Genomic DNA, 10,382 nt, shown 5'->3' on the forward strand with positions numbered 1-10,382 from the left:
TTGATTTTTTTTGCCTTGCTCAATCCTGTTGACCTGCTTTTGTTGACAGGTCTCTGTGGATCACACTCCTCTGGCAGCTGAAAGCGTTGGCATCACGTTGGTCTCCAGTGGCCCACAGGAAACATTTCAACTCATTCGACACCACCAGAGCTTGAGTGCATGGCAAGAATGGGCAGGACTTATTTTAAACAAAAAAAAAAAAAAAAAAGCCATGAAAAAATAAATTGGTCGGCTACTCTGTCTGTGAAAAATATCTGTAATTGTAATTGTAATGCAATTTTGGTGGTGATAGAGAACATCTAAACAATTTAGTCTTTTTTCAGTACTCTCACTCTTACAAAAATTCTCTGGCTTTAAGTTTTCCAGGTATTTTTGGCAAGTGCTCAAAACATAAAATGTTTAGATTTTGCATCTATCACCTTTCTGCATCAGGTCAGAGCATCTGCTCCAGCACAGCTTGAGCTCACACACCAGATCACAGGCTTTAAATTTCACTTGATTCTGACTAAAAGGTCACCTGGCCTCCATCACAACCTTCTTCCAAAGGGAAAACTCACATGCAATTAAAATGTGGCTTTACAGATCAGCAGCCCAGGTACAACACTGATGTCACAGCAAATGAAACAAAGCCCTACCAGACAGGCACCTCCAATTCCTCCTAATGAGCCATTCTTTTAATGAGCCTCTCAATTAAAATTGGACTCTTGATGGGGAGGGCAAACCAAATGAGCATTGTGTGAGCATCTACAGCCCTAAAAAAAAATGTGGATTTATCAACTTAGTAGCACTGTTCTCCACAATGATGCTTTAATTGAAATCAGTTACCTGGTACAACACACAACAATAGAATATTCTGTTTCTGTTTGTTTGCTTTTTTCCCGAATGTCACCTGTAGATATCTCTTTGGATGTATTAAAAATAACCTGAGAATCACTGCTGGTGGCAGTTTTGCCATCCTGCTCCCCTCAGAGTGCAGCTAAACCACGTCCACAGGCAGAAAGGATTCCCAGTGGCGAGGCACACACTCATTAAAATGAATCTCATGCATCAATTTTGTCCCCTCACATCAAAGCTGTCACAGCTCGTTGGTGTTTGCTCAGGTTAGGCTGGGTTTTGATGGGAAACCTCAAGCACTCAGTGCTTAGTGTGGTCACCTGCTTACCCACTGCTGCTCAGGAAGGTGACAAGATCACAAGCTCCTGGCAGGGGAGATTTACAAGGAAGAAAACAAGGCTGCAATTGCTAATTCAAAAAGCAAAAATGAAAATAAATCATAAAACTGGACCTAAAACCAGCACACTGATTTGTCAAAGCACATCCCTGTTTGTAGAATTTTGCTACCAAATCTGACAGCACTGAGCTTTGCTGCCTGTGAAATCAGACGCCCCCACCCCAAATCGTGCAATTCAACCAAAGAGATAAAAATATTGCCTTAAGTATTCAAGAAAATATCTATGAACCAAAAAAACTGCCTGAAGAATGGTGAAATAAGAGCAAAGACAAAATGGAAGAATGTTGAGTGAGCACCTGGGAAGGTTAGCAGTCAGTCTGCTCCTATTTCACCTTTAATAAAGAGCTGGTAAACATCGAGTTCAGTTAAATGCATGTTTATTTGAAGGCTCTTCAAGCCCCAGAGAGAATTAATATTACAGAAACCATGAGGGCTGGGAAAAGCTGGCCAGGTGATAAAATGGGTTTCACCCAGGAAAATGAAAGAAATTTCAAGCACATCTGGAGAGAAAATAATGTGACACAGATATTTCCAGTGAAAGACTAACTGTGTCACTGAATTCAGCCATGCTGAAAGAAACCTCTTCATGACTGGCAACATCAATAACAAGGTGGTAAAACAGAACAGTCTGGGCATCAGATTGGGTAATGTTATGCATGGTCCAACAGAGCCTCAGGCCCATGGAGAGATGTGATAAGTATTTGTGTGTATATATATATAAATAAATATATATATATATATATAATGTATGTATGTATATGTATACACACACTGATGGATACAGAGATGGGAAGAGAGAGAAGGGCATAAATCATAAAAAAGTAAATATTTGAAGAATTTACCCACAAGCAGACTTGCAATCCTCTCTCTCTCTCTCTCTGTTTAATTCTCAAGAAGGCAAAAGCAATTCTAAAGGGGACCTGAATCCAATCAAGTTTTTCACATGCTTTAATTTAAGTAGAGAGGAAATAAATTAAAGAGTTGAGGGAAAAAATTGAGAAAAAGGATTTAGGGGTTGTTGGGTTTGGGTTTTTTATTTTGGTTTGTTTTAAAGTGAGAAGAGGGAAAGTCCCTCCCACTGATGGAAATGAAGGGCTCCCAAAACTCAACAGCAACAGAGGGAAAAGAAAAATTATGATAGATTTTTCTCCTAGACATGCTTTGTTACTGAAATGTCAAAGCCACAGCTTCTATTTGTGAATCCCATTAGAATTAAAATTGCTGGGTATGGTGAGACACAGCAAATTTTGACTTTCTGGGTTTCAACCACCACAACACCCCACTTAAAGATATTTTTCTCCTCCATCTCTCACAAACAGCCACCATTGTTCTCTGCCCTCAGACCAGCCAAAATGTCCAGTCACACTGAGGAAAATCCACAAGTTCCCTCTACAGGGAAATGCCACTCCCTGTGATGCTAACACCTGCATTTCACTTCCCTGTGCTGAGTAAATGATCAGAAACCACTCCTGTGCTACAACCACGTTGCTCACTTTCCTCTGTGCTACAAAAAGCGATTTTTTTGACATGTGGATCAGATGTTTTCCATCTTCATCCCTTTGAGTGGCTCCCAACTCCTGACTCCCACCAGGCTGTTGAAATCCTCGCATCCAATGCTGCCCATACAGAGACATAACTTTGAAATGATCCACCTGACCAAAACACTCCAATTCCAATGAACAGCAAACAAAAATGGAGCCCAGAGAAGACAGAGGAATGGTTTAGGTTGGAAAAGACCTCTCAGATCACTGAGTCCAACCATTAATCCATCTCCCTAGGTACCACATTCACGTGTGGCAATCCCACCCCTTCCCTGAGCAGTCTGTTCTGAACACCCTCCTAGTGAAGAAATGTTTCCCAATATCCAACCTAAACCTCCCCTGGCACATCTTGAGGCCATTTCCTCTTGTCCTACTGCTTGTTACTTATAATTTCCTTCAGTGAACTGTTTGAAGTAGGTGGCCTCACTCAGTTACAATTTTAGTTCATCAGACAGAGGAAAATATGAAAATTGTTTGCACAAGCAAGAAGTGCTAATTTTTTACCATCTCCAATTTCTGGCGCTATGAGACACTGTCCTCTTAAAAGAGCAGAGCTCTCAGGAAAAACGTGGAAAACTAGACATTTCTTAAATAATGCAGTAAATAATTTTTTCCTAGGTCCCTCAGGAAAATAACCTTGCTGTAAGAGAAAGTGAGGAAGCAATATATTGTCTTTAGAGATGGGCAAGTGCACTTTAGGAAGCTCAGAAAGCACATTACTGTAACAGCAAACCTGCAGCCTGACCTGAGTGTGGCTGAATGCTGCTCCCATCAGCTTTCCAGGGAGTGCAGGAAGTTGAGCTCAGGGAGAGATTTGCCTGCTGTACTTTCTGAGTGCTGATACAACTCTGAAGAGAAGAATTAAACCTCACTGACATGTTTTTGGTAGAAGGTAGTTCACAAATTATTTATATACATAATTATATTTTATATTATATATATAATATATAATATATATATTTAAAATATATAATATATATATTTAAAATTTTATATATGTTGCTGATATTTAATCATAAATAAAATATAATCCTCATCTCACTCCACCTGGAACCAGAAGAAATCTTGCATGTAGAGCATTCACGGACATAGGTTAAATATATGTTGAATGCTTGGGTTTTGGCAGCTGTGGTTAAGCACTGACATCCAAGGAAAGCAAGAAACATCACTGCTCATCTCTACTAGACCCAGCCTCAGTCAAATGGCTGGACTTACTCCCTGTGGTCACCAGCAATAATTAATTCTGATTACAGGACTTCACACAGGACCAGTCTCCATGAAGAGTTTGGTTTTATTTGCACTGTGTACAGCCCTGTGCAAACTGAGCCCTGGCTGTAATCTCCAAAGCCCAGCAGAGCCCAAAGCTCTCAAAGTGTTTCAGATGCCACCACGTGATAACTCCTGGCAAACTCGGACTGCTCGCTGCCAACCAGGGCAGCTCAGAAAAGCCCTTTGTGCAGAAAGAGACCCACGAGCCCCCGAGCCTTTTAAAGAGGAGACTTGAGGAACTGTGTGTAAATAAATAACGCAATTCATTAGGCCAAATGTAGGTCAGTGTACATCGGTGACACTTCTCAAGCTGTGGTCCAGCGTGACTAATTCCTGGCTGATGGGAAGGAGGCTGGCTGGAAGGCTCATCACTTGTCACCAGCATGTCAATCACAGGGCTCCTTCAGGGAACCATCTTCCATCCATGCTCACCCACCTTTCCTCAGAGCTGCTGTTCTGCCAGTGCACACTCAAATATGCCACTGTGCACAGCTGCTGTTATCTCTCTCTCTCCTTTTCTACTTTTTTTTTTTTTTTTTTTTTTTTAGCAGTCACAGTCCCTGTATAAATCAGAGAGATTTTTGCATGGTGTGTCATTAAACAGGAAAATGGGAATTCAGAAAGGTCAGGGCATGAGCCTACTCATGATCCTGCTCCTGGCACTGTTCAGAAACACAGAAAAACCCAAAATCGCTGGCAGTTATCAGGATCAGGACAGGAGGCATTCCTAACAGAAATACAGAGTGCGGTGACAGACCCAAGTTAATTCTTCAGGCTTTGTTTTCATCCATTCTTCATTCTGCTCCTCTCCCTTTGCTGATCCCTTACACTGACCCTCACTTCCAGTAATCCCTTCTCCTCCAACCACACCCATCCTCTGCTCTCCCTGGGACTAATTAAGGCACGAGTGGGTTCTGCTCTGTGCTTTCACCTGAGCACAGCCCAATCAGCAGTTATTTCACCTTCCTTTCTAATCCAGCTTCACACTTCAGTGTGTGAAGAAGAAATGAGCCAAGCACTTGACTCCCCTCTGCCTTGGAGGGGCTCAACAGGAGCAGAAGAATAATCTGTGCCGTGGCACTTCACTTTCTTATTGTCCCTTGGGTTTTTTTTATTATTATTATTACTATTATTATTATTATTATTACTAGTAGTAGTAGTAGTAGTAGTAGTTGTTGTTGTTGTTATTTGAGATGTTATTACAAAAAATTCAGCTTTGCTGAGCATGTTGGTCCTGTAAGGCTTAGTCTGCTTTCAATGGTCACAAGGTCAGCACAAAGCTGACTCCAAAAGTCTCTTTTCTTTGGAAATGGTTTGAGAAGGAAAGCAGGAAGAGGGAAAGGAAGTTTGACCTTTGAGCAAGCCATGTGCAGCTACCCATCAGATATTCTAGGGTGATTGTAGGATGAACACAATGCTCTAGGCTGATTTAAGCTTTTATGTTTAGTGCCATTCATGAAAACATGTAGGATTTGGTTATGGGTACAAGAGCAAACTGCACTGCCTTGCTCTCCCTATTATAATTCAAATTAATCTCAGACTCAGTTTCAAGTCAACTGACGATGCAAAATTCTTCAGAAAAGAAGGATTTTAGGGAAAGAGACCCTGTAACTGCAGCTGCAGAGCTTGGTACAGCAGTTACCTGCACTTTGTGAGCCCCTTGAGACTTCTCAGAGTTACCATCAATCCTTAATTTTGCTGACACTTCAGAGCTTGTCAGACACCACTGCAAAGTCTGACTGTTAAACAGCTGTATCCAGTGGAGAGAGCTGAGCATACCATCTCACCATTATTACTCAAAATGGAGTTTTCCAGTATGAAAAGATTTCTCTGTATTTGCTGTTGGAGCTCAGTGTTTTCTGCTTTTTCTCAAAATAGATTCACCCAAATAATCGGGTTTTTTTCTTGATTTAAAATTTTTTCTTGCTATCTTTGCCCCTAGAGGAGACCCTGTAAAATTTTTTTGGCCTCAGGTTTGCTGTCATATCAGAAGAACAAATGTAGGAGCAAAACCCCAGTTCTGGAGCTGTTTCCTAACAGACAGACAAGCCCCTGCACACCTTTCCAGGCTGCACATGGAAACGTCACAAAAATTGGTATTTCTGGCTCCAAACATGGGCACCTTCCCCTTTATTGAACATGGAGGGTGATTTATTGGGATACTCCTTGGAAAAGCTCTGGTAATAGGTCTTAATATGTTTCATCTCCCAATTACTTTACAATAACCTGGAGGCACGACATAAAATTGCAGCCAGGAAACAGAAGATGCTCTTGCCCAGCTATATTTATTACACACTTGGATGACTGTGGACATCACTGTGCTCCCTGAAAACCAAATATACAGATATGCCCAGGACAGCACACTGTGGCAAGACCAAAAACATTGCACAGTTTTAATAAAGGAACACCCTTCTAAAACTCTTTCCAAGAAGGCAGGATCTTTTTACCCTAGAAAAATAAAAACATTGTGCTTTTTTGTTTTTTTTTTTTTTAATATAGAATAAAGGAAGGAAGGAAGGAAGGAAGGAAGGACTGGCATCTACAACAGTAATTGCTGAAATAAAGGATTCTGGTACACCTTACATCTCCAGATCTCTCTATCCTCGTAGTCAGAATGGGACTACAGATAGGTATATACACTATATTACATAGGTATATGAAATATCTACTCTAGGTTGTTGTTGGAAGAACTGCATTGGAGTTTAAGTCCTCCAGAAAAGAAAAAAAAAAAAAAATCTTCTCTGGCTTCTGTTTGAAATGGTTTTACCATCTCAGTGGAAATGCAAGAATCACAGGATGATCACAGGATGATGAAGAATTTCTCCCTAATATCCAGTCTAAACCTGCTCTCTGACAATTTGAAGCCATTCCCCTTTGTCCTGTCACTCCATCCCTTGTAAAAAGCCTCTCCCCATCTTTCTTGGCAGCTCCCTTCAGAAAATGTTCTCATCTTTATCCTCACCACTCACACACTTTCTTTTTCTCTTTGTTTTTCTTTTCAAATAAATACTACCTTTTTTTTCCCCCCACAAAAACCTTGTCCTCTTCAAACCATGGTAAGCATCACTCTTAAATATATTTATAACTATGTAATTATATATATTATATATTATCATAATATACTATTATTATATAATAATATATTATATATTATATATATTTATAACTAAAATTATATTCTTTCCTTTTACAGTAGAGTTTTTCCCTCAAGCTGGCTCTCCTTTTTGAAGATGTTAATGAATAACCAACGAATCAGAAGAAAATAAAAAAAAAAGAAAAATAAATGAGAATTTGATATTTTCCAGTACTTAATAGCTTCCAATACTTTCCTGTGTGAAAGACCAAAGAATCTGATCTTGAACAGTAAAAAAATTCAAAAAATGGGGTTTTTTATTGCATCTGTTCTAATGAACTATGTTTTATTTTCATTTAAATTCTCATCTGCAGAATTGAGGGATTGTGAGATAATAAGAAACTTGCTAAAGTCTGTAATAGATTTTTAATGATTGTAGCCTTGTCAACCGCTGTCAGAGGGTGCATTAAAAAAAAAAATTAGATTTAGATCCATATAGTTAAATGTTATTGCACAGTCTTTTTTCCCCCAAAATTTGGGTTTAAAACCAATATAGGCTAATAAAAAATAAATTATCTGTAAGTGGCAGCCATGATGTTTTGAAGAGCTGCCATGTTTTTTTCCCTAAAAAGGAGATTACAGAGACCTGAGTGTCCCCTACTCCTGATCCCAGGGGGAAGGTAGGATTGAGCCACTCTCAGATATCCCATAGGTAGAAGCAACTCAGATTGTGTCCTCTCAGCCCATGTTTCCAGAAAAAATATGCATATTTTCTTACAACAGGGAATGTATAAACTCAGAAAAAAATTAAGGTAGTTAATCCTGAAGAAATTACAGTTTTTTCCTCCAGCCAAGACTCACATCTACAGATGTACATGCACCACGTAGCAGATTATTTTAAAATGAAGCAAAATAAAGACATCCATCCACTGTTGTGTTAAATAGTTGCAATCATAATTCAGAGAACCTTAAGCATTCTTTAAATGCAAAAAACACAAGCTTTCCCTTATTCTGTATATACTGATGGATTAATTCTGCATCAGAATATGCAGAATAATGGAAAGCTTGTGTTTTTTGCATTTAAATACAGCTCTGACCTGTGGTGGCTGGAGTGCTGGTGAGTCCAGCAATTCAGATATTCCAGACCTCTTTGTGCAAACACACCCAGCTCAGTGACAAAAAATTATGATATTATCAAAATCCAAGAGCATAATAAGGAAGTGAATTTACCAAGCTTAGAGAGTGCAACATAGAACAACTGATCATCAATTACGTGGGTTTTAAATATCTACCAAATGCTTAGAAATTTCTTTGAACTACAATTTTTGAAAAAACTATTTCAAGGCGATGTCAGGAGTCAATAAAACATGGAGAGAAATTAAATCTATAATATGAGCCACATAGAGACACAGGTATTGCCATCAATGACACAATTTGCCAGAAAATAAAAATTATTAATATACTGAGGAGGTGTACTGAAACATTTCCAGACGCTTGAGCATCATAAACACAAACATATTCCTGAGCAGACTGCACAATATTTAACTCAGACTATTTTTTTTCCATTCTGCACAGCCCTGTAACAATACATTTCCAATTTTTGCACACATAAATCATTTGTATGTGCAACAACAGCTGCACTCTGCATTATCTATAATTCAGATATGTACTATACTGGAAATATTTCACCTACCTATTTGTTCTCCCATGAATTTCTTACAATATTTACACTTTAAAACGCTAGATTTTCTTTGCCCAAATTCCTGAACAATTCCTCACATTTTCTCCCTCTGTCAGTAAATAGATTAATGCACATAACTACTTTAGTACAGATTGCTTCACTTCAATCTGTTCAGTCTACGGCAGTGCTTAAGCCTCCACTGTTATCTGTGAAGATATTTGGGATTAAAATGCTATGAAACTATAAATATTGATTACATACCTCATTTAAACATAACCAAACTAATTTAGACTCGGGATTTCTTCTGATCCGTGAGTAACATCACTACTAAAAACAATTACAACCCAGCACATGTTTATGACAGTCAAATTTCCTTGGCATGCAGGAGCTCTTTATCAAAGTTAAAATGCAAACCCACTGCCACAGCACCCGAAAGCTGGTTTTACGTCTGGTATAAAACAAAAACCATGTTATTTTCCCCTCAAGCAGGCTAGAAAAGCAGGGCTGTCTGAAGCCTTCATGTCACACACACAGAGTCACAGGGATGCAGCAACACAGAAGTGAAATACATTACTGGGAGGATGACATCCCACTCAGTTATAATTGAACCAAAGGAAACATCAGGCATTTGGGGAGGGGGGAAGAAACAGGAAACATCTCTGTCACGTTCATATTTTCTGAAAAAACCTTTCACCCAGGATTTTTCTCCTGGGAAGCTGAGAAGCCTCAGAGAAAAAGGAAAACAATTTTATCTCATTTGCTTCTCCTGTGTTTTGCTGCTCTGGAATGTGGTTGGAGATTGTTTATCCAACAGGTGATTGTTTCATGTGAGTTATTTTGACTCAGTGGCCAACCAGTGCCAAGCTGTGTCAGGACTCTGGAGAGAGCCACGAGTTTTCATCATTATCTTTTTAGCCTTCTGTAAGTATCCTTTCTGTATTCTTTAGTATAGTATAGTTTAGTATTCATTAATATAATATAGTATCTTAAAATAATAAATTAAATTTTTGAGAACAAGGAGACAGATTCATCATTCCTTACTTCGGCTGGGAACCCCACAAACACAATACATCTCTGCCATTGCCAGCTGGGGAGAAAAAAAAAATAAAAAATAAAAAGCCATCAGAGCCTACCTGAGACAAGCGAGACTGTGTCTTTCTCCCATGAGACAACAGTGATGTATGCCTCCACAGAGGAGGGGATAATGCACTTGAACACTGCTACATTGCCTCTCATGGCTTTCTGGTCCTCCACACGGACTGTATAGGGTTCCCGTAAAACTGCAGGGACAAGAGGAGGCTTTGTTACAGAAATTGTTTCACCGGCTGCAGCCCCAGGTCTCACCCGCTGCCTGGGCCAGCCCTGCAAAGTGCCCCCAGAATCACGCTGGGAGATCTCACCTCAGTGAATGGCACACACTTACAAAAGCATTCCTGTTGTTATGGGACACGAAATAAAAAAAAATGTGGATACTGGAATTTTTAAGGTAAAAAGAAGGTTGTTTAATTTCTGACTTTGACATTTGTAGATTTTCAAAAGTGACAGTGGATTGGAGGGTGACAGCGCTACCTCTCCAATGACACTGGA

The 10,382-nt window shown here is 39.4% G+C and overlaps 1 protein-coding gene across 2 annotated transcripts in view; it reads right to left on the reverse strand.

Annotated features, from left to right (window-relative positions):
- Window positions 1-10,046, reverse strand: part of DSCAM (DS cell adhesion molecule) — a 367,344-nt gene extending 357,298 nt beyond the window's left edge. For both annotated transcript variants that reach the window (XM_041487754.1, XM_041487755.1), the window contains exon 1: window positions 9,929-10,046. In XM_041487754.1, coding sequence (XP_041343688.1) covers window positions 9,929-10,031 — 103 coding nt within the window. In that variant the 5' untranslated portion in view covers window positions 10,032-10,046. The remainder of the gene's footprint in view (window positions 1-9,928) is intronic.
- Between the last annotated feature and the right edge of the window lie 336 nt (window positions 10,047-10,382).

This window comes from Pyrgilauda ruficollis, unplaced genomic scaffold (genome assembly GCF_017590135.1).
Source record: "Pyrgilauda ruficollis isolate IOZ18807 unplaced genomic scaffold, ASM1759013v1 scaffold84, whole genome shotgun sequence".
Lineage (NCBI taxonomy): Eukaryota > Metazoa > Chordata > Aves > Passeriformes > Passeridae > Pyrgilauda > Pyrgilauda ruficollis.